Source organism: Mustela erminea, chromosome 5 (assembly GCF_009829155.1).
Source record: "Mustela erminea isolate mMusErm1 chromosome 5, mMusErm1.Pri, whole genome shotgun sequence".
Taxonomy (NCBI): domain Eukaryota; kingdom Metazoa; phylum Chordata; class Mammalia; order Carnivora; family Mustelidae; genus Mustela; species Mustela erminea.
In genome coordinates this window covers 71335345-71362740 of record NC_045618.1, presented here as the reverse complement: position 1 = coordinate 71362740, position 27396 = coordinate 71335345, and the positions used below count along the sequence as shown (strand labels likewise).

General features: G+C 41.3%; 2 protein-coding genes across 8 annotated transcripts in view; one reads left to right on the top strand and one right to left on the bottom strand.

Annotated features, from left to right (window-relative positions):
• LYSMD2 (LysM domain containing 2) overlaps positions 1 to 5684 on the top strand; it is a 36410-nt gene extending 30726 nt beyond the window's left edge. For 5 of the 7 annotated variants that reach the window (XM_032343734.1, XM_032343733.1, XM_032343737.1 and 2 more), the window contains 2 exons: positions 3468 to 3799; positions 5133 to 5684. In XM_032343734.1, the coding sequence (XP_032199625.1) occupies positions 3468 to 3799; positions 5133 to 5175 (375 nt within the window). In that variant the 3' untranslated portion in view covers positions 5176 to 5684. Of the gene's footprint in view, positions 1 to 1963; positions 3088 to 3467; positions 3800 to 5132 lie in introns of those variants that run through there. The other 2 variants (XM_032343736.1, XM_032343735.1) reach the window with 2 other exon arrangements.
• A 2814-nt stretch (positions 5685 to 8498) lies between these two features.
• SCG3 (secretogranin III) overlaps positions 8499 to 27396 on the bottom strand; it is a 35683-nt gene continuing 16785 nt past the window's right edge. Inside the window, exons 10-13 of the mRNA XM_032343729.1 lie at positions 26345 to 26428; positions 24555 to 24686; positions 14503 to 14583; positions 8499 to 8814 (exon numbers count right to left, since the gene is read on the bottom strand). Of these exons, the coding sequence (XP_032199620.1) occupies positions 8696 to 8814; positions 14503 to 14583; positions 24555 to 24686; positions 26345 to 26428 (416 nt within the window). The 3' untranslated portion in view covers positions 8499 to 8695. The remainder of the gene's footprint in view (positions 8815 to 14502; positions 14584 to 24554; positions 24687 to 26344; positions 26429 to 27396) is intronic.

Below are 27396 nucleotides of genomic sequence, written 5' to 3'. Positions count from 1 at the left end.
TTTTTTTTTTTTTTTTTTTTATTTATTTACTTATTTATTAGAGAGTGAGAGCACAAGCCAGGGGGAGAGGCAGAGGAGATCACACTTCCCACTGAACAGGGAGCCTTGATCCTAGGACCTTAGGATCATGATCTGAGCCCAAGGCAGACACTTAACCAGCTTTATACATATTCCTCTGACCTGTTTTTGTTGTTGTTGTTTGTTTTGTTTTGTTTTGTTTTTAAGATTTTATTTATTTGACAGAGAGACACAGCGAGAGAGAGAGCACAAGCAGGGGCAATGGGAGAGGGAGAAGCAGGCTTCTGGCTGGGCAGGGAGCCCAATACAGGGCTTGATCCCAGGACCCTGGGATCATGACCTGAGCCAAAGACAGATGCCCAATGACCGAGCCACTTAGGTGTCCCTCCTCTGACCTGTTTTAATTAATTCATCCATCCATCTTTCCATCCTTCTACCCTAAGTACTTACTGTGTACCAGGTCTTTGTTACCACCAGGGAAGATATAGAAATAAAAGTGCTTGTCCTGAAGGAATTCACAGTTTATGCTGATATTCTCCGCCCTGCCTCAGCACTCAGATCTGGTGTTCCTGTCAGTTTCTGTCCCCCATCATTATTGTCAGAAAATTATAGGCCCCTGCCAATAAGCATTTCAAAGGGCACTGTATCAAGGAAGGTTATTTGACTTACAAGTGACAGAAGACCTAACTCAGTTTAGCTTAAGCAAAAAACAAAAAACAAAAAATGGTGTTTATTGGGTCATGGAACTGAAAGGCCCTAGGGATTTCTGGCTTTAGGCTTCGCTTCAGAGGATTGATTGCTCGCCTTCCAGATGGCCTCAGGTTCCGTGAGGTGGAAGGATGGCAGCTCTTTCCAGCCGAAAAAATACAGAAACCCCCTCCCCCCCTCCCAGACCCAGCAAAAGTCTGCCTCTGTCTTTGAATTGTGGGCCTGTGACCTATCATGAAAGCCAGGACATTGTGACGCTCCAAAGGGCAAGAATGAGTCATATGCTCCCCTTGGAGTGTGTGTGGGGGGGAGTTGTTCGGTGCCTTTGGAAGCCTACATACTAAGATGGAGGAGGTAGATGCTAGCTGGTTAAAAAAAAAAAAACAAACTAAAATAAAATTTAAAAAAGAAATAAGGGGTATTAAAGGCAGAGTAGAATACACCTGAACCTGCTATGATAAGGTATTCAAGTTATTTACATCTCTTAAATAAAAGCCTGACCAGACCAGAGATACTTAGGATTTTCAGATTTTAATTTTGTCTCCTAAATGCACTAGCCTATTCATGCCTTTCTTCTTCACCCTTACCTTCTCTCCTTTAATCAGAAGCTAGAACACAAAAGACTACCGCACTTCACACAAAAATATACTTTAATGTAATATCTTTAAAAGAAAAAAAAAGTTTTATGTGTACCATTTGTGTAGATTCAGCTTATAGTAAGAAATCAGGAGATATAGGGTTCATTTAGTGATCGACTCTTGTTTTTCAGGCTCTTTGATGTAGAATCTAATTTTTTCACTCACAATTTGGCATTAAAGGATCCCATAATTTGGTCCCATTAGTCATGTACTTTTATCCTGCTGTTGTAGGGAATTCAGAGTCCAACAGAAATCCTAGCTCATGAGGAGCCTGGGTGGCTATAGCCTCTGCCTTCGGCTCAGGTCATGATCTCAGGGTCCTGAGATCGAGCCCCTTATTGGGCTTTCTGCTCAGCAGGGAGCCTGCTTCCCCCTCTCTCTGTCTGCCTGCCTCTCTGCCTACTTGTGATCTCTTAAAAAAAAAAAAAGAAATCCCAAATCACACATTTATTTTTTTTTTTTTAAGATTTTATTTATTTGAGAAAGAGAGAGAGAGGGCACAGGAGCATGAGGGGAGAAGGGCTGAGAGCCAAGGAGAAGCAGGTTTTCTGCTGAGTTGGGAGCCCACCATGGCGCTCCATTCTAGGACCCTGAGATTCCAACCTGAGCCAAAAGACTCTTAACCAACTGAGCCCCCCAGGTGCCCCTCCAGCTCACACATTTCAAGAGCCTTAGGCACTTGGTCAAATCAGTCATCTGTTGTGTGCCTTAACTTCTTCACTGGAAAATAGAGAGTAGTATCACCAGCTGCCAGCGGCTCGGCTCAGTGTTCTTTCTCTCATAGACATCCTGTCTGTCTCTGTGTCTGTCTGCCTGCTTACCTACCTACCTCTCCTTCTCCTCTGTGCGCGTGTGTGTACACACCCCTGTGAAGGGTGGACGACACCTACTTGACACACGTGGAGGTGGTTGGTGTCGGTGGAGCTGGGGTTTGAAACCAGGTCTGTCAGGTTCCCAAGCCTGCGCGCTCAACTCAGCAATCTTTCCAAACCGTCTTGGTTCCCTGCCTCACCGGACGGAGCTGTGCAGAGACTGAGTGGGTGCGGGGCCCGTGCAGAGCCCAGCGCAGGACAGTATTGGGCTGGAAGCCTGGAGGTCGGCAGGCCCCAGGTTCTGCAGCGGACTCGCAGCGCTGTGGACTTGGGCATGCCACTCACCCCTCTGGAGTCTCCATTGCTTCATTTGCAAAAAGGAGATGACAGTGTCTGGATGGCAAAACTGTTGGGGAGGTTACAGGAGACCCTGTGTCGATTCCATTCTCCCTTCCCACCCCCGCCTCCCATCCCCGTCGCTGAGGTCTGCGGGAGGCATCCGCAGGCTAGGAAAGAGTTTGGTGAGGCGGAGGGTGGGGTGATAACCATTAAATTCTAGCTTCTTCGTCTGCCAATGTATGACCGTTCCATGGTCCGTAGTCTCTCTGACTTTTTTTCTTTTATTTGTAAAGTGGATCTTCAAATGCCTGCTCCTTGGGTGGAAATAGGACATAGTGTGTGTAATGCACTCCCCACTTCCTTTCCTTACCTGTACCACTTCTACCTGTTCTTTAAGGCCCATCTAAAGTCGAAAGAATCAAAATCAGAACCCCTCCTTCTCTGTGAGGCCTTTCTTAATGCCCGCAACCCCAGTCCACACCATTCTTGCAAATGCTCGTATTTATCCCTGTACCAGCTCCTGTTTCCGTTATATTTACCAGACACAATTCCAGAGACCCCAGAAGCACTCCATAAGTAAAAGAATAGTATTCGTTTTTTAAAAAAAATCAAATCCCAGAAATGTTAAAACACGAATAGAAATTATTAGATGAGCTTAAAGTTCCACATTCTTTAACTTTAGGGATTTAAGGTAAAAGCTGCCTTACAGGGAAAATATTATAGTGGGGGGAAAATGAGTCTTTCCTTTTTAAGAGTGGGAAACAATTTCCTGACTACTCTTGAAATAACCAGGAGTACCTGGGGAAATGACTAAACCCAAATCAAGACACTCAAATCCAGAGAAAGCATTGCACATATTCTAAACCTGGATAGTTTTAGTTCTGTTTATGTAATAAACCCTACTAATGGATTTACTTATATCTAACTCTGTGTTTCCTTTTTTATATTTTAGATGGAGCAGATTAAAAGGGCAAATAAACTGTTTACCAATGATTGTATATTTCTGAAGAAAACTTTGAACATCCCAGTTATATCAGAGAAGCCTTTGTTGTTTAATGGACTTAACTCAATAGATTCTCCAGAAAGTGAAACTGTTGGTAGCAGTTTTTCTCATGAAGAAGAGCCCATGGCAGCTGGGGAAGACCTTTCTCCTCCCAGTCCTCAAGAATCCGATGTTCAGCCTGTACAGCCTGAAGAAGTGTCAGCTAGAGATTTCCTGCAGAGACTAGACTTGCAGATTAAGTTGTCAAAACAGGCAGCCAAGAAACTAAAAGAAGAGAGCAGGTAAAAATATGCTGGTAAAATGTCAGAGGTTGAATACATTACTCTTAACGATGTCCTTGCTTGGCTAAGTTTTGTTGTGTTTTGTTTTCTCTCTTTGCTCTTCTCTTTCCTTTTTTTCCTTTTGCTTTAAAAACTATATTTCAGGGGTAACTGGGTGGCTCAGTCAGTCAAGCGTCTGCCTTCAGCTCAGTTCATGATCCCGGGTCATGGGATGGAGTCCTGCATAAGGCTCCCTGCTCGTTGGGGAGCCTGCTTCTCCCTCTCCCTCTGCCTGCCACTTCACCTGCTTGTGCTTGCTCTCTCTCTCTCTCTCTTTCTCTGTCAAATAAATAAATGAAATCTTTAAAAAAAATTTAAAAAACTATTTTAATTCTAGAAAGTGATTTTCAATATGTGAGGTGTATAAAGAGCTCCTGCATTCTGCATAGGGCATTATCTGTTGCAGTATACTTGCTTTTGTCCCTGTTATTTATTATAAAAAGTTTGCTTCTTTGCTTTAGTAGCGTATCTATCCAGCAAGCAATTCAGGATAGCAGCCAAGCAGAAACATCTAGTTTATCCCATCAAAGGAAGGACCGCCCTGGGAAGGGCAGCTCCTTGTGAAATACTGATCCTAATGTAATTTGTCAAAGACATTGTCCATTATTTGTTACTGGGTGTTTTTCATGTGAGCTGTTTTCTTGTTCTTTAATTTGGTCCTCGGGCAAATCTTTCTCTCTCCTACAGAATTGGTTTTCTTTTTCCTTTATGAATCCAAGAATGGCACAAGCTATTGTGTTTCCTTTTTAACCCTGGCTCCAGGAAGCTAACAACTAAAACTGATGTTCAGTTCAGCTACTACAGTTTTCGTACGGTTAATATATTCGTACTGTTCTCCTTTCCTTAGTCCTGATTGTCTGTTTCTATCTAACTCATCTTATCGTATGTATGCTTTTTTGTTGTAGACACATCGAGTCCTTTTGAGGAAAAGGTGGAATATAAAAAATATAAACAAATATAAATATAATCATTGTATAATTTAAAATGTTTTATTTAAATGGAATAGAAAAATGTAAATATATAAGAATAAATATATATATTTTTTACAAGTACCCTTCTTTATTCCAATAACGGAGATGCCAATAAAATGCAGATAATAAGGTCCATCCTAATGAGTATTTGCATCGCATATAACTTCTAGGACATGCAAAATATTATAAATTGATATATAAAATATTATAAATTGATATACCCTTCTTTGGCAAATGGATATTAACTTATATAATAAGTATGTATATTAGTTTTTTGAATACCATTTTTAAGCACTGATTTATACTGAATGTATTTTTTTCAGAGATGAAGAAAGCCCCTATGCAGCTTCCCTCTATCACAGTTAGATGATTGGGGTGATCATCTAACCTGGATTAAGAGATAGCTGGATCATAAGGAAACCAACAACCGAAGATTTGAAAGCGTGCATCGTTAAATCGCAATTTAGTAGGTCCACCTCCTGCAGTTGCACTGACGTGATTATTTCCCTCTGGCTTTCTATAATTCTAAGTCCCTATTACGGCATGAGAGCAAAATTGTATCCTAAAGCTCATCACTTTTGTAGGTGATGGTAGTTTTTAGACTAGTTTTGTAAATACTAGTTAACATAAAACATCAAAGACTATATACATCTTCAAGCTGAAAACAATGTTGATCTTCTGAGAAATCCTAATTATGTGACATACATGGTTGCTGTTGAAGTGATGCTGATTTTGCTATGTGTTTATAACTTAAGTGCTATATATTTCGATATGCATTACATATTCTGTATTAATATAAAGAACCAAATTTTGTCTGCTATTTTGTAAAAATAAACTACAAAAGCCTGAATGAGAAAATAAACTATGTTTTCATATTTGAGTCTTCGTTTTTTTTCAACAAATGGAAAAATAAAATTGATTTTTAAATTGTTTTTGAAATGGTGACAGCTTCTCCGTTTTAAATGCTTTTATTATTATAACTGGAATTTTGAAAATGTTTCAGTAATGTAAAAGTAAATCGATCATTGGTGTTAGTAACCTTTACATTTTCATAATATTTTTCCTGATTTGTTTGAGATATGGTATAAACATAGACTATAATGAGAAGGAGAAATTTAAAATGCCATGCTCTTGACACATTGGTGAATTCTAGTTTAGATTTCCCTGTGTCACTTTATAGATTGTTTCATAGTCAGTGTTCATTTGAATTGAGGATTAACTTTTTATTCACATAATTTGTCTTTTATCGTATGTATAGGTTACAGCCATAAATCTTAAGCAAAATATTACTTAGAGTTAAACTCTTTTTGGTCTCAGTTTTTATTCAGATACCAGGTTAAAGAAATCACTGAGCTCCCACAAAAATTCCCTATATTTATCTCTCCCCTGCATCCCCATAGGAATCTGCTTTCTGTGGGGGCAAACAGGACTCTCCCCTCATTTTCTCTTCCTTGTCCTGCTCCTCCAGGTCTTCCACTAAGCAGGAAACAGGTGCCTTTAGGCATCAATGGAGCAGAGCTTCCAGAACCAGAACTGCACATTTCCAGCCCTTGAGGGTGACCAACAGGTGCACGCATGGGAAACACTGGTCATCTGCCCCTGTCTCGAATTTCTTGTTTGTTCATAACATGCACACTCCCTGATGTGTTGGGTTTTTTTTTTCTCATGCTGTTACCATCTTTGATATAGTGTGATCTCTTGATCGTGCTTTGCTACTACCTGACTATGGGGGGGTAGTTGGAAGAGGAGAAAACAGAAAAATAAAGGAAGGGAAAACACTGTGCACGTAAGACAAGGTCTAGGCCTTCGGAGGCACAGGAACTTTCAAAAATGTAAAGTTATCATGCTGTTTAACGTGACATGATCTGAAACTTGAGAGTGATCCAAAAGACATAAATCTAAAAATGCTGTCCAAAAGATAGAATATAAGCAGAAATGTGAAATTCAGACCACAATCTTAAAAAGCTTCTTCTGAGTATTTCTTTGTTGCCTAAGGTCTACTCTTAGCACTTTCTGGCGAGGACATCTCTCTCCTTCAAGTATTTAAAAACTCTGGATTTGTTGAGGCCACAGTTGAACTGTCTGGGGCCAGAGTACTCTAGTGCTGCCTTGGAGGAGCGGACTGAGCCACAAGAAACCGGGTTCGAGGCCTCGAGGCCCACTTTTAACCACTTCTTGCTCATCTGATTTTGAGTATGCTCTGTGTCCTTGTGAACCAGTTTCCTCATTTCTGAAACAAGGCCAATGAGCTCCCTTTTCTTTTGTCTTGGTTACTGCTCAGAGTTCATGAATGTCTGCGTGTCAGAAAACTACAATAAACTCCCTACATAAATGTCTTATTTTAAAATAGATTGCATAGATATCTAGATAAATTATAGAAAAATGAATGAATAAAATGCTTTAATTGTAGCCAGACTTTTTTTTTGTCCTGATGAACAAGCAGCCTACTTGGACTATAGGACATGGGCGAATGATGGGTCATGTTATCAAAGATGACATTAAAAGTGTCTGACTCATTGAGTTGGGCAAGGATAGTTTGGGCAGAGGTGTTTCTAGTTCCCTCTTACTGCTCACCAGGGAGTAATGACTTCTCTAGAACATACCAAGTTTAGTTTTTGTAGGTGTCAGGCTTTGGTTTTGTTTATTTTTACAACTCTAGAGAGGATGGGGAGGAGCGGCAGTGGTTTCCTCCCCGAGAAAAATAACCTCTTAATACTTTCCCCTGTAAGTTCCCCAGCCCTCACCAAAAAGTAGATACCAAGGAGGAGCATTCAAGACAAGTATCAGAAGGCTGTTTGAAGTTATGACAGATAATACACAAAGATTATATTATTTTTAAGATTTCAAGCTGAAATAGATAGAAAAATGTTATAACTTTATGCTGAATAATGCATTTCCAAAGGATTCTCTGGCTTGGGAGCATTGTCCATTACCAACCATTTCAGGAGGACGCTGGGCCACTGTGTGTTGTTTCCAGAGCTGTGTTTGTGATGGAAGCTGAGGAAGAGGAGTTGCAGGGGCCCCAAGTTCATTAACTTTTTCTTCCAGGAAAACTCGTTTAAAAGCTTTGGTCCACGAAGGGACTGATTGTTTTCTCTGTTTCTTTCCTACTGCCTGGCCCTCTTACTCTCTGTTGAGAAACCGTGGCCTGGATTAAATTCAGTTTAGATAACTCAGGTCTGGCAGACATGTTTACTTTGCTTCTGCAGTATTTATGACCTCATTTTTCTCCTTGGAGAGCACATAGTTATCCCTATTAATAAACAAACTTGATGTCTGGAAATGTCAAGAGTGGGGAGAAATTGTTGATGAGTCCAGCAAACCCTATGCTTATCTTTCAGGTTCCTTTTTGCACCACTGGGCCTGATAAAGAGCCAGCAGGAACAGTCAAAAAAGCAGAGTTATCCTTTAAGCTAGAGAGGCTTGGAGGAAATGTTAATTTATTTTAACTCCAGAAGGGAACTGGAAATGACATCTTGTAACAGACAGAGTCTAGGAGGTGCTTTGGTACCCAGCATGCCTTGAAAACAGAATCCCCTAATTCTTTGCCTGTGGGGTCCTTGTGGGTGTGACACAGCGGGAAGAAGCTTCAATTTTAAGTTCTGTCCATGACAGCCTTTCCGAAGCCACATATCTCTGATTATAAAATGTAAATCTATAAGGAAATGAGGATTCTATATACAAAATCGCAGCTTATATACATCTTTACTTTTCAGACAGTTTTTATGGCAAGAAAGCTATGTTGAACCACTTCTAAAAGGTTAACTACTGCAATTTCATCACTTTCTAATAATCCTTGGGTCAAATATCTTTAATGACAGAATTAGAAGTGTTTTAAGCTACGTTTGCTGGGATAGTCTAAAGACTCCCAGATCTTCCGCCACTTTTACAGGCTGCTGTAGATACGCTTGATGGCATCGGCTTCTTCTTCATCAAGGATGCCTTTCTCCACATAAGCATCAGCTTGTTGGTTGATGAAGTCCCTCATCTTTGAAAGGTCATAATCTGGAAAATATTGTTAGCGTATCGTGAGCAATGATCAGGAAAGAGACTTCCCATTACAATGATTACCATTAGCTAAGAAGCTTTTAATGCAACAACACAACTACCATTCCATCCTTGTCTTTCACATTGGAAAACATAACAGCTCTTGGCATTTGTTCAGTCTTTAGAGTTTAAAACTGTGTGTGTGTGTATGATATTACCTCATTTGCTGTCCATCACTCTTGCAATGTGTTCAGGTGGGGAGTGCCACCCTCATTTGACCATGGAGGGAACAGGCTCATAGACCAGGGCTTTGCAAACTTAATGTGTATACCAATCACCCAGGGCTCTTATCGGTTTGTATTAGTAAGTCTGACGTGGAACTCCGGGTTCTGCATGTTAAATAAGCTCCAGGGCGATGTCGATGCTGTCAGTCTAGGAATCACATTGGGATAACAAGATCCTACAGCTTAAGTACCTTGTTCAGGCTCACACAGGTAGTAAGAGTTACAAACAGAACCAGGTGTTTTGGTTTTCTGCAATTGTTATACAGGTTAAGTCAGTGTTGATGGGACGACCCACTTTTTTTATTTTTCCCCAAATGAAGAATTGCTGTGATTTTTTACATTATCTGAATTATATGCATGGAGCAAAACAAAAAATTATATGTATGAGCTTTTTTTTTTTTTTTGAGAAACCTCTTTATGGGTCTTCTGTCCTACTTAAACAAAATAACCTATGTAAACCATAAAACCACCCATCAAAAACAAAGATCCCCAAGTAAGGAGGCTGCCTGTGGCATTTTTCTGAAGGCTTAAAGAAAACCACATCCTCCTTGATGCTTATTGTTTAAAAAAATGGAAAATACGGAAACATGGAAATAAAATTCAAATCACCTGAATTTTATCTGTCATAAATAACCACAGATGTTTTGTTTTACTTTCTTGCTTTTCAAATATATCTATCTCAACCCGGAATTGAGATCATGGTATATATACAACCTTATTAACAAGCTACTTTCCCTTTACCCAGTAAGTATCAATATTCTTAAGAAACTCTTTTCATGGCTACATGCAGTGCATCCTATGGTGGTACCAAAATCCATGACTCACATCTCTCAGGGCTGGACGTGTGGGTCTTCTTATACCCCAGCATACTTGGGAAGACCCCCCCCCCCCCCAGATTTCAAGTTGCCTGAGGCTGTGTTCCTTGAGGACAGTGCCATTCAACTTGGCTATAGCAGCCCCTGGAACCGAGCCTTGCCTTCTGTCAGTTTGTAAAGGAGAAGAAAAAGGAAAGAGTGGGGAACAAAAGCTCAGAGCTCCTGTGAAAGGAAAACTATAAAAAAACATTGCTGTGAGCGCCAGGTGTTTATCATATCAAGCGAGCCAAGGTTTAGAGAAAAGCTGTTTCCCCTCCAGGAAAGAGGTGTTTGTTCCCGTTAGGGGTTGGCCACGAAGATTAAAGAGACCACTGTAGCCCCAGGCCACTGTAGCCCCAGGCACTTCACAACTGTCATCTGTCTTGCTCCTCAGGGACTCCCTGAGGTAAGTGTTAGTAACCCCATCTCGGGGATGAAGAACAGGACAAAGGAGGTAAGTGCCTTGCTCAGGTCAGGCAGAGGCTGGTTCTGAGCCCCATTCTGTCTGCAGTTCCTGCTTTGGCCATCTATGGCCTTGAAGTACGGAATGTGAAGTAATGAACAGGTGTAGAACCCAAGTTCAGCAAGTGCTTGGGGTTTCTGTTGTTGGTGTTCTTTTTCACTTTCCCTTGCTGTCAGGACAAAACAGAATGGAGCTGAACATACATTTTGTGCACCCCTCACCCGTGGATTGCTGACTGACTCGGAGGGCACAAAGAGGCCCCTCCTGATGATTGCTGGTTCAGATTAATAACGGCTCTCCCGAGCTCGCTGCAGGGTCGACATCTTTAGTGGGACGAAAGGCAGCCCAAGCGCAGATGTGAAGAGGTCCAGGTGATTTGAATGGATGCAAAGGAAAACTGTATCATTAAGATGTAGCTGTCATGCGTGCCTGGGAAAACAAGCATGGTGCAGAAGAAAGGCTGCTGGCTGCCTGTTAAGGTCACCTAAGTGAGGAACCACCTTGTTAACCTTAAGAATGTTTTAAGGTAGGGGCGTCTGGGTGGCTCAGTGGGTTAAGCCACTGCCTTCGGCTCAGGTCATAATCTCAAGGTCCGGGGATCGAGTCCCACGTCGGGCTCTCTGCTCAGTGGGGAGCCTGCTTCCCCCTCTCTCTCTCTCTCTCTGCCTGCCTCTCTGCCTACTTGTGATCTCTCTGTCAAATAAATAAATAAAATCTTTAAAAAAAAAAAAAGAATGTTTTAAGGTTGTTAACACTCCAAAGAGAAAAGGGCTGTGATTGTTTTTTAAAAGTACAGACTTTAAGGGTGTATAAAGTTTTTTCCTTCTCCTCAGTATCTCATCACAGGGACCTCCCTTTCCTGGATTTGGGAAGGAGACGCAGGTCACCCAAACCCCTGCCCAGCAAAGGGCATCCACAGAGGTTAAGGAAGGTCAGAACTCCTAGAGCAAATGGACTTGCTGCTCACACAGCTGCAGCCACTCCCAGGTCCCAGATCTAGATCCCCATAGGCTTAACGAGGTGAGCTAGGTCAAGCGGAGCACATACAAAGGCAATGGAAGAAAGGCTTTCTGCTTCTGCCTTTAGGAGGGTGTAAGGCAGATAGCCCTCACTGCTTACAGGCAGAAGGGAGCCCCAAACTCAACACTATCATTCTGCAATTTGCTCACAGTCCTTTGAGATGCAAGCACTAGGGTTCCATGCTTCACTAGGTTGGTCATTTCTGGAAGTGGAAAATTAAATTGCAGGATGTTGCGGGTCATGCCCAGGGTCTGATTCATGTTAATCAGTGAAAGAAAGAACGTTAAGTACTCTAAACTGTTGGACCATAAAATGAATATTGGTTTCAAAATGTGTTTGGTACTTATTGTATTACACTCATTCTAAGATCAACATTTTTTTATTTTAAAGTCTTCATAGTCACTGATGGCACATTATAATTTTTCTTCCTTAGTGGTATATGAAACAATGGTGCATTTTTCAATCAATGACAGATTTGATAAAATATGGTTCATGTGAATTTGAATGGAACTGACAGAGTGGAAATTCACACCATTCTGAACCAAATAAAATGAAATATGTGCAAAAAGCTGATAATTGTTTCCATCTCACTCAATTTAAAAAGATCACAAGCTAAAGAGGAGCAAGAAATATCTCTTTCTCCCATTGTGCTCTATCTCAGCGGTTCCCAAACTTGTCTACACAGTGGAATCATGGAAGAGGGGGTTAAAAATATCGATGCTGGGGCACCTGGGTGGCTCAGTGGGTTGAGCCACTGCCTTCGGCTCAGGTCATGATCTCAGGGTCCTGGGATCGAGTCCCGCATCGGGCTCTCTGCTCAGTGGGGAGCCTGCTTCCTCCTCTCTCTCTCTCTCTCTGCCTGCCTCTCTTGCCTACTTGTGATCTCTCTCTGTCAAATAAATAAATAAAATCTTAAAAAAAAAATATACCGATGCTTCTGTCCTTCCACTTGAGTGTCTGATTTAGTGGTTCTGAGATGCAGCCTGGGCATTAAGACCCTGAGGGGCTCCACACGAGATCTGAATACACATTCAAGTTTGAAAATACCTCTCATTTTATTTATTTATTTATCTATGCTTAAGATTTTATTTATTTATTTATTTATTTATTTATTTATTTGTCAGAGAGCAGGCAGAGTGGCAGACAGAGGCCGGGAGAAAAGCAGGCTCCCTGCCGAGCAAGGAGCCCAATGCATGACTCAATCCCAGAGCCCTGGGATCATGACCTGTGCTGAAGGCAGTGGCTTAACCAACTGAGCCACCCAGGTAGGTGTCCTTCATCTCATTTTAAAAGCATCACTTGGCAACTGCTTGGTCAGGTACCTGGGACTCGTGGTGGACTCCTCTCTTCACGTGGCTCTCAAGTTTCTCCCTTCTTTATTTCTGCTGCCTTGCCTCCGTGTAAGCCCCATCATTTCTGCTCCAGATCCTCCAATTTCTGCCCAGTCCTCTAGGGTTCTATTTCTTCAATCAGCTCCTAGCCTAATTAAGCCATAATTTAGGCTCTTCTGGCTGAATTTTACCTCTTTTGCAGGGTGCACAAGCTCCTTCCTGATCTGGCTGCTACCCACCATCCCATAGACACCCAGTGTTCCAGGGAAACTGAGTTAGCTCCGGTTCCCAGAACACATGACTCTTTTGTCTCTTTATGTCTTGGCACCCAGTGTTGCCTCTGCCTCCAACTCTCGTCCCTTAGCTTTCTAGCAAAGGCTTTCCTGTGGACCTTACTCCCAGTGCTATATCTGCCTGTAAAGAGATGGGCTCCCCACCTTTGCACCACTCCACCTGTTTGTGATAGCACTGAGCAGGGCCATCTGTAGCTTGAGTGATGCTGGGAGCTCCTTGGGGGGCTGGGGAGGACAGGGGGAGGCTGCAGCTTCCATTTTCACTTCTCTGGTACTCAGAACAGAACAGTCTTATTCTGTGTTTTATTTTAAGTAAATGACTGACAGCTTTTATGACTGCAGGGTACATCTAATATGTGGTCACAAATACCTTTGTTTAAGATACTCAAAGGAATGATCCTAGGATCCTGGGATCGAGCCCCGCATCGGGCTCTTTGCTCAGCAGGAAGCCTGCTTCCCTTCCTTTCTCTCTGCCTGCCTCTCTGCCTGCTTGTGTTCTCTCTCTGTCAAATAAATAATAAATAAAATATTTAAAAAAAAATAAGAGGGGCGCCTGGGTGGCTCAGTGGCTAAAGCCTCTGCCTTCGGCTCAGGTCATGATCTCAGGGTCCTGGGATTGAGCCCCGAATCGGGCTCTCTGCTCAGCAGGGAGCCAGCTTCCCCCCCCCCCCCCCCACCCGCCTGCCTCTCTGCCTACTTGTGATCTCTCTGTCAAATAAATAAATAAATAAATCTTAAAAAAAAAAAAAAGATACTCGAAGGAGAGGAACCTGGGGGACTCAGTCAGTTAAGCATTTGACTCTTGATTTCAGCTCAGGTCATGATCTTAGAGTCATGGGATTGAGCTCTGCACTGGACTCCACGCTGGGTGTGGAGCCTGCCTAGGATTCTCTATCCCTCTTTCTGCCCCACCCTTGCCTCCTCTCCCTCTAAAAATGTAAGTAGGGGCACCTGGGTGGCTCAGTCAGTTAAGCATCTGCCTTTGGCTTGGGTCATGATCCCAGGGTCCTGGGATGAGCCCCTCATCAGGCTCCCTGCTCAGTGGAGAACCTGCTTCTCCCTCTCCCTGCCGCTCTGTCTGCTTGTGCTATCTCTATCTCTCTGTCAAATAAAAAAATAAAATCTTTTAAAAAAACCTAAAAATATTTTTCAAATTTAAAAAATACTCCAAGGAAAGGGCAAAGTGTTGATAATTATTGGAGGTAGTTGATGGATACATGGGGATTCATTATACTATTCTCTCTACTTTTGTTTGACGTTTTTCATAATAAAATGTCAAAGAAAAGGCCTATGCTTGAGAGGCTGTTATGAAAAATAAGAGAAATGGAGATTCTATTCCTGCACTGGCATTCCTTCTTCCTGGAGTCTTTTTATACTGGTTTGATTGTGGGAAACTTCATTTAACAAGAACCCCTGACAAATGGGTAAAATTGGCAGTTTACCACCACACTAAATTCTTACCTTCTTTATTTCCTTTTTTGTTGTGTTTCTTCAACCATTCAATATTTTTTCTGATGGCTTCCAAATAGGCTTCTGTTTTCCCTGGAAAAGGGCAGAGAATCCCTATGAAACACTCATAAAATATCACTGCATTTCTTTTTAAAGACTACACTCTTGCCTAGAGCCATAAACCCTGGACTTGTTGAGTTCTTGTGAGGCAGTATCACTCATGAAGTAGTGTGCATAATTGTGTGCATGGTGTGTGTGTGTGGGGGGGGGTTGGCTGCTGAGGAGAGTGGGTAGGGATGATTCCATGAGACAGGACCAGGCTAGTGTCAAGGAGCCATTACACACACACACACACACACACACACACACACACACACCCATCTGATGTCCTGACAGAAAAGTTTTGATTCAGTTCACTGGATAGGTAGGGGCCTTGAATTCTTAGACTGCATCATTTCTGGTCAGCACTGGTTCTTCCAAACTGGGGAGTATTCTCAGGTCAAGAACTAAATCGGAGTGGTGATACTCCCAAACTGAAAAGACTCTATCACTAAATGAATGATGTTAAGTACATCCGTGTGTGTGACTTTGTGTAGGCCGTCATACAAGTCTTCTGCCCAGTCTGGTAGGGGGTGTGTAAAAACTCAGATGAAGAGGTGACATGGGCCTCATTTCAAGGTTTGGATGTGAACCTTAGAACTCATTCTAGTAAAGCTCCCCGGGGGTAAACCTTCTCCTCAGGTGTGGTGAGAGGAAACTAGGCATCACTGAAACACCTGCTCCCCATGCCCTTTATATGCACTGTGGCCTGCAAGTGGGCAGGATAAGGAAACTAAGGTTTAAAGAGGTAAGTGACTGGGCTGAGACCGCATCGGAAATAGCAGTAGAATTTAGACGCTGGTCTTACCAAGGTTCTGCTACCTGCATCATCTGAAAGGAAAGATCTGTCTTGGGACGTGGACACTGATATAGCCTTGTTCTGTCTCAAAGAAATCAACCACACCTGAAAGCAGAGGAAGTCCCTAGGGCTCAGAGTGTCTGCACCAAGGGACCAGGTAGTCTAGAGAATTCTGAAGAGCCTGAGAAAAGAAGCTTTCAAAGTACAGGAGCTCTGCAAGAAGTAACGGTTGCCCAAGCTCAATGGTGACCACCCATTCCGAGCTCCTTGTTGAGCCCTGCTACCTCTAGTGTACTGCCCAGACTTCCTGGTTGAGTTAGGACGCTTAGGACGTGCCCAGGGCTGTGCTTTGTGCTCCAAAATGCCCTATCCCTTTCACTATTCACCACACCCTCTTCAGGTGCTCCCATTTCCTCCCAGTGTTACAGATGAAGAAACTGAAGCAGAGAGAGACAAAGTAACATGTTGAAGGTCAGATGACTAGTCAGCTGTGAAGCCAGGCTTGAACCCCCGTTCATCTGACTACAGTCCATGAATGACAACACTGCCCAAGGATCTGCTGATGCTCCGGTTTCCGCCTCTGCATTTACCTAAGTGACCTCCTGGGCATCTTTCTTCCTGATCTTGTAAGCCCAAACTCTTGCCTCACCACTGCGGCTTCATGTTACCCGGACCCAAAGAAGCACAGGGAAGTTCCTGTGCCAAAGGGATGAGTGGACAAGAGAAGAGATTCACACTTTTCACCCCCAATTCACTGTAATCGCTTGTGCGGAAGAAGTCTTTGTTTCAGTGCTTTGTTTTTAAGAATGTTGGAGCAAATGAAAGACCAAGTCCTCCTGGCTGAAGTTATAATGTTACAATACAATGAACATAGTGATATTCATTGCCTGTTGCTTATTTGCTGAGAAGGTCAGTTGGATTTGGTAGCATAAAAACAGTTATTCTATTTCAAATTAATTCGTATAGAAAAAGCATTTTGAACAAAGAAAGAAATCTTAGTAGAGACTATTTCTAAAGAACGCGGCTTCATTGTTTTTAAAGCATTTAAATCCAATTAGTGGATTTCATATAGGGCTTTAACAGATAGAGAATTTGTTATTAGCACATTAAGAAATCAGGGCTTCTGAAACTTTTAAGAATGTTTGAAAATGATCTTGTTCTTTATATCATGTTAAGCATTCACTCCCACAATCTTATTTATGATATAGCATAATGTGAAAAGCTTATTCAAGAAAAAGAAAACCTGAGCTTAGTCTCTGTGTAAATACTGTGTTACACACTCTCAATTAGGAGGGGCGCCTGGGTGGCTCCGTTGGTTAAGCATCCAACTCTTGGTTTCAGCTCAGGTCATGATGTCAGAGTCATGAGACTGAGCCTCATATTGGGCTCTGAACCGGGCAGGGGGTCTGCTTGAGATTCCCCCTCCCACTCTCTCCCTCTCGCATTTTGTCTCTAAAAATAAAATAAATAAATAAACTTTTAAAAAAGCATATCCTTATTTTTAAAACTAGTAGAGTACAGAATAAATGTGGGCTTTTTGCCACAATGTAGCAGAAACTGTTGCTTCCCCAACTTCCTGTCTGCTTTATTCCACATATGCTAATAGAGGGGCCCTCACCTAATGATGGGTAGAATGGTAGATAAATACCCAGTTTCCTTTTGCTTCAGGAACATTCCACACAGCCTCCCAGAGATCATCTGTGGGACTGAGCTCCAGTTACAACTGAAGCCAGTTTGTGAACCCAGCTTATATGGGACTCTTTCCTCTCCCTGTCTCATGTACCTATACCCCCCAGAGGTATTCCCTGGGGTCATCTCTCTATTAAACTTGACCTCAAATCCTTCTCTCAGGATCTGCTTCAGAAGGAACCCAACCTAAGGCAATGTGAAATAGAGGACTTGGCATCATCTTGTTAGCTGCTTTTTGCTCCGGAACTGATTTCCTATAAAAATTTTGGGGGGCACCTGGGTGGCTCAGTGGGTTAAAGCCTCTGCCTTTGGCTCAGGTCATGGTCTCAGCATCCTGGGATGGAGCCCCGCATTGGGCTCTCTGCTCAGTGGGGAATCTGCTTCCTCCTCTCTCTCTGCCTGCCTCTCTGACTACTTGTAATCTCTGTCTGTCAAATAAATAAATAAATAAATAAAATCTTCTAAAAAAATGTTAAATTTTTAAAAGTATGAAATGGGAGTGCCTGGGTGTCTCAGATGGTTAAATGTCTGCCTTCAGCTCAGGTCATGATCCCAGGGTCCTGGAATCGAGTCCCACATCGGGTTCCTGGCTCAGCGGGGAGCCTGCTTCTCCCTTTCTCTCTGCCTCTCCCCTGGCTCATGCTGTCTCTCTCTCTCTTTGTATCTCTCTGTCTCAAATAGATAAATAAAATTTTTTTTAAATAAATAAAAATTATGAACTTCTTGAAAGTAATTTTATCCACTATATTGATATTACCAACCCATGACCGAAAATGAGTTTACTGCAGCTTAAAGAAATCTATTCTGTAATCCATTAAAACTAAACTACGATCTTGTGGATCATAACCACATATGATTGGGACAGTTTTTCTAATTTATTTATTTTTTAAAGATTTTTTTTTTTAAAGATTTTATTTATTTATTTGACAGAGAGAGAAATCACAAGTAGGCGGAGAGTCAGGCAGAGAGAGAGAGAGAAGCAGGTTCCCGCTGAGCAAAGAGCCCGATGCGGGGCTCAATCCCAGGACACTGAGATCATGACCTGAGCCGAAGGCAGCGGCTTAATCCACTGAGCCACCCAGGCGCCCCAAAGTTTTTTTTTTTTTTTTTTTAGATTTTATTTATCTGACAGACAAGAGATCACAAGTAGGCAGAGAGGCAGGCTTTAACCTACTGAGCCACCCAGGTGCCCCAACTAATTTATTTATTTTTAAAGGTTTACTTATTTGAGAGAAAGAGAGTGAGGGTGAGTGGGAGGGGGGTGTTGGTAGAGGGAGAAGGGAGAGAGAGAATCCTGAAGCAGACTCTGTGGTAAGTGTGGAGTCCAGTGCGGGGCTCGATCCCACAACCCTGAGATCATGGCCTAAGCCCAAACCAAGAGTTTGGGCTCAATGGACTGTGCCACCCAGGTGTCCCAACAGTTTCTCTAATTTAAAATAGACCCTCCCCCAGCACTCTCATTCTCCTCTTCTGCTTTATTTTCATCTATAACACTATCACTTTCTACCAAATTATATAATTTATGCAAGTTTATTGTTTGTCTTCCTCCCTTAGAAATATTTCTTATTTGCTGATAAAGCCTGACATTTGTAGTAGTCTATTTGTAGTAGTCTATCAATAAATATTTGTCAAATAAGTGAATGGATAAAGGCTTCTTAGATGCTGAATTGTAATCAGAAGAATTTTACTTTTTTAAACTGTAAATGGTACAGATTTCTGTTTTTAGCAAAAAAAAAAGTTTATTTGAAAGACTTGAAGTATAATGAATTCTGAATTGAAATGACAGTTATAGCAGAAACAATTTAAAATACCTACAAATGTGCTAGACATACTATATCCATATGTCATTTAATCTTCACAGTACTCTAAGAAATTAGCATTTTCATTCCCATTTACTCACAAGGGAACTAATGCTCAAAGAAGTTAAGTGACACGCCCAAAGGAACACAGCTAAGTAAAGATCAGGACCTGGTCTTGAGCTAGAATGAATCTAGAGCCTCTACAGACTGTAGCTGGGTAAAATCCACCTTTTAGACTAAAACAATTTAGTCCCTGTTGTTGTTGTTACCAAACTAGCCAACAAGGCAGTGGTTCTCAAACTTGGCTGCATACTAGAGTCACTTAGAGGAGGTTTTAAAAATCCTGATGCCAAGGTTACTCCTCATACCAGTTAAATGAGACTATCCAGGGGTAGGGGCCAAGCATGATTTTTAAAAAATGGTCCTGAGGTTCCCATGTGGGATGGGCAGGAATTTGGGAACCACTGCCACCAGCATTGAGCCCTCCACACACTTACTGGAGCACTGGTGACAGGTGAATGAAATCAGGTGTCTTCTGCTCTTAGAGAGGAACAGCTGGTTCCTATTTACATTTTCTTTTCCGGGGAACTGGAAAGCAAATCTTTTATTTACACAGTGTGCAGTAAAAGCCCATGAGAGTCCACTTTGGAAAGCTGGACTATTTTTTTCAAATTTATTTCAGTTTCCTTTGAAAACAAATAGCTCATGGCTGAGGTAATATGGCACTATCTTTAAAACATATGCTGAAGCAGATGGGAAGAGGGCCAGGATCAAGAAGCAGCCCTGCTTTTTCTGGCTGTTCTGGTTTTCAGCACTGCAAAAGTAATACCCCTTTTTATACACAAATGCTAACCTGATCTGTCCCCCCAGCCCCGTAAAGACAACAGCAACAACAAACCTGTAGAAATCAATAGAATGAACCTATTGAATACTGGATATACTAAAGATATTAGAGCTTAAGAGTGTTTATAAAAAATTAAATTTTATACCCTTAAAATTCTGTGAAGATGACATGATTATAGTTTTGAATGGCATAAAGTCAAGTCAGTGATAATGGTATCATGGATGCCAACATGGCCTCAGAGCCATTCATTTCAAGAATTTCAATACGATGGGGCGCCTGGGTGGCTCAGTGGGTTAAAGCCTCTGCCTTCGGCTCAGGTCATGCTCCCAGGGTCCTGGGATCGAGCACCGTATCTGGCTCTCTGCTTGGCAGGGAGCCTGCTTCCTCCCCCCTCTCTCTCTGCCTGCCTCTCTGCCTACTTGTGATCTCTGTCTGTCAAATAAATAAATAAAATCTTTAAAAAAAAAAAAAGAAGAATTTCAGTACGATGCTGACATTTTTATCTGCCCCAAAGAAATACTCAGAGGAGTACTGGATGGAAGTCAAGGGGCATGGGTTCAAGACCTGGCTCTGCCACTCTGGCTAGGAGATCTTGGGTGAGTTCCTTAATTCTCTGAGCCTCAGTTTATTTATTTATAATTTAAGGATGAATTCTGAAAAGAAGACCCATGGGTTCTACATATAAAAAGAAATTCTCCTTTGCTATCCTCAAAAAATCTCTGTTGATGGGAGGTCTCCTGTGCCCATGCTTAGCTCCTGGCATATTTGCTGACTCACAGGGGAGAAGACTGGACTTACTATTTTTGGACATTCTTAGCAGAATGACTTGGGGCTTGAATAAAGGCACAGATTTTTCTCCTCTTGTGTTGCTTTAAAAATAACAGCATCCTCATGAGTTAGCCAATTTATTAATTAAACAGGCTACCTTCTCTTTTCTAGTTTCTATAAGGAAGATAAGGGAATGATAGAATATTTCTGTGAAAGGTGTCTTAGAGATCACTTTTTTCACCTATATCCATTATCTGGCCATAAATTTGACAGAGGATAGCTTTGGAATGAGTTATGATAATGCATATCTTATCCCTTGGACAGTTTAAAAAAAAAGATTTTCAGTGACTCATAGAGCAAAAGTGAATGAGTAAACATCAACTGGCAAATAGACCCACATTGAGATCATGGAATAAAGGTTTAAAGTCGTTTTCTTTAGTCTCCAGAGAGCAACTTACTTGAAAAATTAGGTAACTTTATAAATAGTTGAAATCAGAATAAATTTGATTTCATTGGCATATCCCTAAATTTACAGAGTCATTCAAATGATTATACCAATTAGAAATCAGTATTTTAAAAGATTATTCTATTTTTTAAAAAAAGATTTTATTTGTTTACTTGACAGAGAGACAGAGAGAGAAGGAACACAAGCAGGGAAAATGGGAGAGAGGGAAGCAGACTCCCCCTCAGGGAGCCTGATGAGGGCTCAATCCCAGGACCCTGGAATCATGACCCAAGCCAGAGGGCAGACATTTAACAACTGAGCCACCCGGCTCCCCTAAAAGATTATTCTTAATATGAGTATGTGTAGGATAGAAGAGTTGAAATAGTCTAACAACTATATTCAAAGGTGGATGTGCCATTTTTCATCACTGGTAATTAAATCAGATTTTTTGGTTTAACATTAAACCTAAAAAGAGAGCCATGGAAACATGCTCTGTAAGTCTAAGGGCGATATACATTCAGGGCATTGTTGTTTTTCCTATTCCTGTTACTATCGCTATTCCTCAGACGATCCAGCATATGCTTGGCATGGTTGATAGTATTCGCTGTGGTTTGATGGGGGCCATCACACCACATTGCCAGACCAAAACAGACTCTTTACAGATAGGCCTAACAACGTGTTCTGCTTATAATTATATTTTAAAGTGGTTTTAACTGGACCATTACCTCATTCTTTGCTCTGCCCTGTACTGTCTTCCAACCTCTCTGATCTACGCACTCTTGACTCATCAATCAGGGAGCTATGTGCATACATATGTAGCTTGTATTACACTGGGCTGCATATGGGTTAAGAATCATTCTCTATGTCAAATAAATAAACAAAATCTTTAAAAAAAAAAAAAAAAGAATCATTCTCAAATCATTTCGAAGCTCGCTTGAGTCCTTGGAGGTAAGCATTACTTCTTATATTACTTCTAGAGGTCTGCTTCCTCAGCCTAATGCCAGCCATGCCATTAGAATAAATGCTTATTTATAGCTGGATAAATGTCTCAGGAAACCCAGTAAATACTGCTTTTACCCACATGGATGCTTTTATTTTTCTGTCCAGAGACAATACGGGTTGTCTCAGTGGGCTTTATAACATAGCAAAGCAAAGCAATTGTCAATACAAAGGCATATGACATAATATGCCCTTTGGGGATGACATACTTTTCAAGAAATCCTGGCCCTTGGCTCATGCTGAGGTTGGAGTTTTCTAAACTGTACTAAAATTAGTTTTCCTTATGTCAGAGTAAAAGGAGTCAGGGGTAGCATGAATAAATTAAATCTCCAAATAATGGAGAAGGAAATAATTTTAGTCCCAAATCCGTACACTCCTCCTAATATTTCGGGCAAGCCATTACAAACAGTAACACTACAGGGATGGAGTTTTACTTTCTTCTCTCCCTATTAGTATCTGATGGAATTCCTAAGGAGAAAAGAAATCTAACCTCATCATTAGTCTCTAAACACTCACATTCTAAACGGGATAGTAGGCTACCAAGAATCAACTCCTTCATATTCCTTTTTTACATAACATTTTCCTAAAATAAGCAAAGACACCTGGCAGCATCCATTCCCATGGATATTTGGATAGTGGCAATTGAAGGTATTGTCTTAAGCACAGAGCATGCTGCCCCTACAAGTCAAAGGTCTTAGATGATGGCTTACTGTCTTTGAGAAATACAATCATCACACTTGGGTTGCTCCCAGAGGAGATGACCTAGGCATACTGGTTTTCTGTGGGGCTGAACAGCAGTGCTCTGTGCTGTCCAGTTCCTGGCTTTGTATCTCAGGCCACAGGACCACTCTTTTCCTGGTTAGCTATCTTTTAAAAGTTTACCACTCCTCTTCCACCTGACATCCATTAGTATTAATGAGGATGTGGAGAAATTGAAACCCTTGCACACTTTGGGGGCGGGTGTAAAAACGTGTAGCTACTATGGAAAACAGTATGGTGGTTCCTTAAAAAATTAAAAGCAGAATTAACATATGATCTTAGAATATTCGCCCCCAAATTGAGTGCAGGGTCTTGAGGAGATACTTATATATGCATATTGATAGCATCATTATTTATAAGAGCCAAGAGGTGGAAGCAACCTAAGTATCCATAGACAAATGGGAAGATAAAAAATATTTGGTATATAAATGGTTAATGTGATCATTTTTATGTTATCTATATTTTACTATATGCTGAAAAAAAAAAGAAGAAGAAAAAACATTCAGAAGAGTTTACTACTCATCCGAAGTAAACCTAACGAAGTCAAGGCAGTGTGACTGGTTGGTCTACAAAGTCAGCAAACATGACAAGTACATTACCAATTCTCCCTTCTTTATGCTCATGACAAACATTATCAATTAATCATTCCCAAGTTCTTTCCTCCTGAGCCCAGATGCAACATCATAATCTTTCGTAACATAGGTTACTACATCAAAAGATTAGTGTTGATATGTCAGTTATTTTGATGTAGGAGAAAAATGTGATGGTCTACGAAGTCTATGCTAGAGGAAAAAAATACAATAATATAAAGCTTTACAAGATTGGAAAAATCAACATGACCTTGATATATTAAGAAAAAAATTTTTTTCCCTATCTCAACAAAGTCCCGATAATTAAACTAGAAGTAGTACTTTTGGTCCATTGAACCATTTAACCCAGGTTCAGGTCTCTATGTTTTCTACAAAAAAGAACTAGAACTATTTGAAGAGGAATTGATTTTAGGTCTTGGGATGAAAAAGTTCAGTGAATCAAGAATATCCTTTTGTTGCCAGAGAGTAAAGATCCTTTAAAAACTACCGGGCACACTGGTTGCAATGAGCACTGGGTATTGTAATTATTGGGCTAGTTTAATGTGTGTTTTTGTGCATTTTAAGGTATTCAAGTTATTTAAGGAAATTTGATATATTGGATTTGTGATCTTTATTTTATTTATTTATTTATTTTTAAGATTTTTAAATTTTATTTGACAGAGATTACAAGTAGGCAGAGAGGCAGGCAGAGAGAGAGAGGAGGAAGCAGGCTCCCCGCAGAGTAGAGAGCCCGATGCGGGGCTCAATCCCAGACCCTGGGATCATGAACTGAGCTGAAGGCAGAGGCTTAACCCACTGAGCCACCCCGGCGTCCTGGATTTGTGATTTTTAATCAGGTCCTTAAGACTGCTCGTCTCATTTCAATCACTATAGATGATTAAGGGAATATGCTCTGTTAAATCCATAAATATTGATGACTTTCTTGAATAAGTAGCATATGATTATTTAGAGGAATGTTAATTATGTCAAAAAAAGTATTTAAGAAATTATAAATTAGACCTTAAACGATGCACAAACGGTCATAAGTATTCCTCTCCAAGTACAAAAGTCCATTGGACAGTAAAGACCATCAGAAGACAGAACCAATTTGCCATTCTAGGAGACTCAAGACCATTAAAAAAGATTGTTATTCTAGTAAAGATACCATGTGCTGAATCTTTTCTATACAGATGGTGCTGATTTAGTTAGGGCTTGCATTTTTGATCAGCTTGGGTGTCATGACAATTTTTGCTCCTCCAATTTCATTGCCAACTTAGAGCTGTTAATTCCATACCTTTTGGCTCCTCTGTCTTTCCTCTTGGGTTATCATCTTTCGTGGAATCTTTCAATGTTCCATATTCTTTTTCCATCTTAGCTGCTTCTTCCTTGGTGCTATCTGTTTCTTCATGACTCTTTTCTGATGGTGCTGTAACCAGATTGTGCACTGTTGTTACCACCCTATTTCCTATCTATTAATTAATTCATAATGTAGAAATAAACTTTATTGTAAAGGTACTGTCTAAGGTCAGATAATTTTTCGAGCTGAAAGGGACCTTAGTGATTATCTTGTCCAACTTCCTCTTCCACCCACCCTTTCACAGAAGAGGAAACTGAGGCCCAGAATAGGAAGAGATGAGCACTGAGTGAGCAAAAGAGCTGGGGCAAAGCCTCACCTTTCCAGGTTTTGGTTTAGTGTTCTTTCCCTTCTGCTACTGTGTCATGGGAGCATAGACTATTTTCCTTACTATAATCAATGTAGGCAATCAAGTAGGACATGCCAGGTCCCAAAGCAAATTTGAATCTTCATTCCAAAGTAAAGTAACTCTTTAGTTGTTTAATCTCTCCATGATGTTGTACTGTTGAAGAACACTCTAGAATTCGGAGTAGCACCTAAGAATTTGGGGCTCTGGCAAGACTTCCTTCTGCCTCTTTCTTCATATTCCCTTATCCCTGGCCTCCCTAATACAAAGAAGAGAACTGAACCCTTGCCGTCAGAATGGGAGCTGTTCACTTGCCACTTAAGAATAACTAACTTCTGTATCAGTTATACTTCAGAAAAAGAAGTGAGGGGACAAGAGTGGGGAAAAAAATCTATTTCCTTCTAGCAACCTTCTATTGAATTAAAAATGTCACACACCTTGTAGTAGCTAACCGCTTGAAAACGTTGTAATGCATCCCTGTTGTAAATAAAATAGGAAATGTCAAGCAGCCTAACCATAAGGTTTGTTTTTTCAATAAAAGGGTTATTACTATAGAAAAAAGACGAAAGAAGAAAGAAGTCAGTTGTTACCTCATTATGAAAATATCTGCTTCTAGTGCTGTGGTCTGTATATATTTTTTGATGTGTAATTTCTTTTCATAGTTGCAGTACAATTTTGTTCCTTGCTTTTGTCATTGACATTATGATAGAAATATGTTTCCAGGATATAAGAAACTACTTGGAAACATCATTTTAAAAAGCTGCATAATATTCCATCAAATGTATGTACATAACTTCTGTGACAGGGACACCTAAGAACGTGTGATCTTTTCTCTTTTTGTTCCTCCCTCCTCCCTCAGAGCAGGCTCCTTTGTACCACTTGGTTCCAGGGTGTGATGGGTGGAGATGCAGGAGGAAAAAAACCAAGAGGAGGGGTAAATCACACTACCTAGGGGCACAGACTTTCTCAGAGGAGAGAGGAAGTCTTGGGAGGGGAGAGCCAGTGGAGGCGCAGTGGAGTGGACAGATGATCAGAGAGAGTGTTCTGGAGAAACGGTGATCTTGGGAGAGAAAAAAAAAAGCCTGAAGGAGAATTTCAGGAAGAATGACTCAGTTTTGTGATATACAGTTACCCCCTATCCCACCAGCCACCTGTGAAGAATCTTCAGGGAAGACCTGCATTTCTTTTCAGTGCTCCTTGGAGTCAGATATCTATGCAAAGACCAGCCACAGAATAGCAAAATTTATAGCTACTTAATCCTATGCTTGGATTTTAGACTTTAAAAGTTCTGAAATCTGTAATTGTTGATCAATGTTTATTGAAATCATTATTTACATGAAGGATGATTGTGCTAAAGGTAGAAACATAGTGAAATAAATCATACCTGGGAAAGGTTTGCTTTTATTGTCAGTGACATTTTTTTCTAGCTTGTTCTTGGTCTGAAGAGCAATAGTTTCATCCAAGTTTTCTGGAGGGAGGAAGGGAAGAAATATGAAATATAATTTTATTTCCTGAAAGATGATATCAAACTTCTACTAAAACTATTTAAACCTCACCAGACAGATCATAAAGCCATTCCACAATATTAACACTGTGGTTAAGATGTTTGGCATGGATCTTATTTCTAGGAATCAATTATTTTGTATTATTCGGGATCCTTAACTCAGCGTCCTACTCAGTTAATTGCAGAAGTCTCTTCCCGTCTCTGGGGCCACTGCTAGAACATGCCTGGAATTGAAGCCTTTAATGGACACCTGTGGTAACTACACCTTGATTTTCCTTTAGAAAACCCAGACCAGGGTCACCTGGGTGGCTCAGTGGGTTAAGCCGCTACCTTCGGCTCAGGTCATGATCTCGGGGTCTTGGGAATGCATTCTGCTCAGCAGGGAGCCTGCTTCTTCCTCTCTCTCTCTCTCTCTGCCTGCCTCTCTGCCTACTTGTGATCTCTCTCTGTCAAATAAATAAATAAAATCTTAAAAAAAAAAGGAAAGAAAACCCAGGCTAGGGACACCTGGGTGGCTCAGTCGTTAAGGGTCTGCCTTTGGCTCAGGTCGTGATCTGATCAGTGTCCTGGGATCGAGCCCCGCATCGGACTCCCTGCTCCATGGGAAACCTCCCTCTTCTACTCCCCCTGCTGTGTTCCTGCTCATGCTCTCTCTCTCTCTCTCTCTTTCTGTCTGTCAGATAAGTAAATAAAAATCTTTAAAAAGGCGGGGGGGGGGGGGGAGACCATTCTCATTCTCAGCACATTTGGCTCAGGCAGGGCTAATAATCCAGGCCTGGTTCCTCAGGGTCTCAACCGCCTTGGGCTGAGTGATTGGTTTGAAGACGTGCCGGATACAAGCCAGGACCATGAGATTCAATGCTAGGACCACAGGGAAAGACAATCTTTTCCTGCCAGGTTGGCTGTGCTGTGAGGATGGAGGTTACCAACCA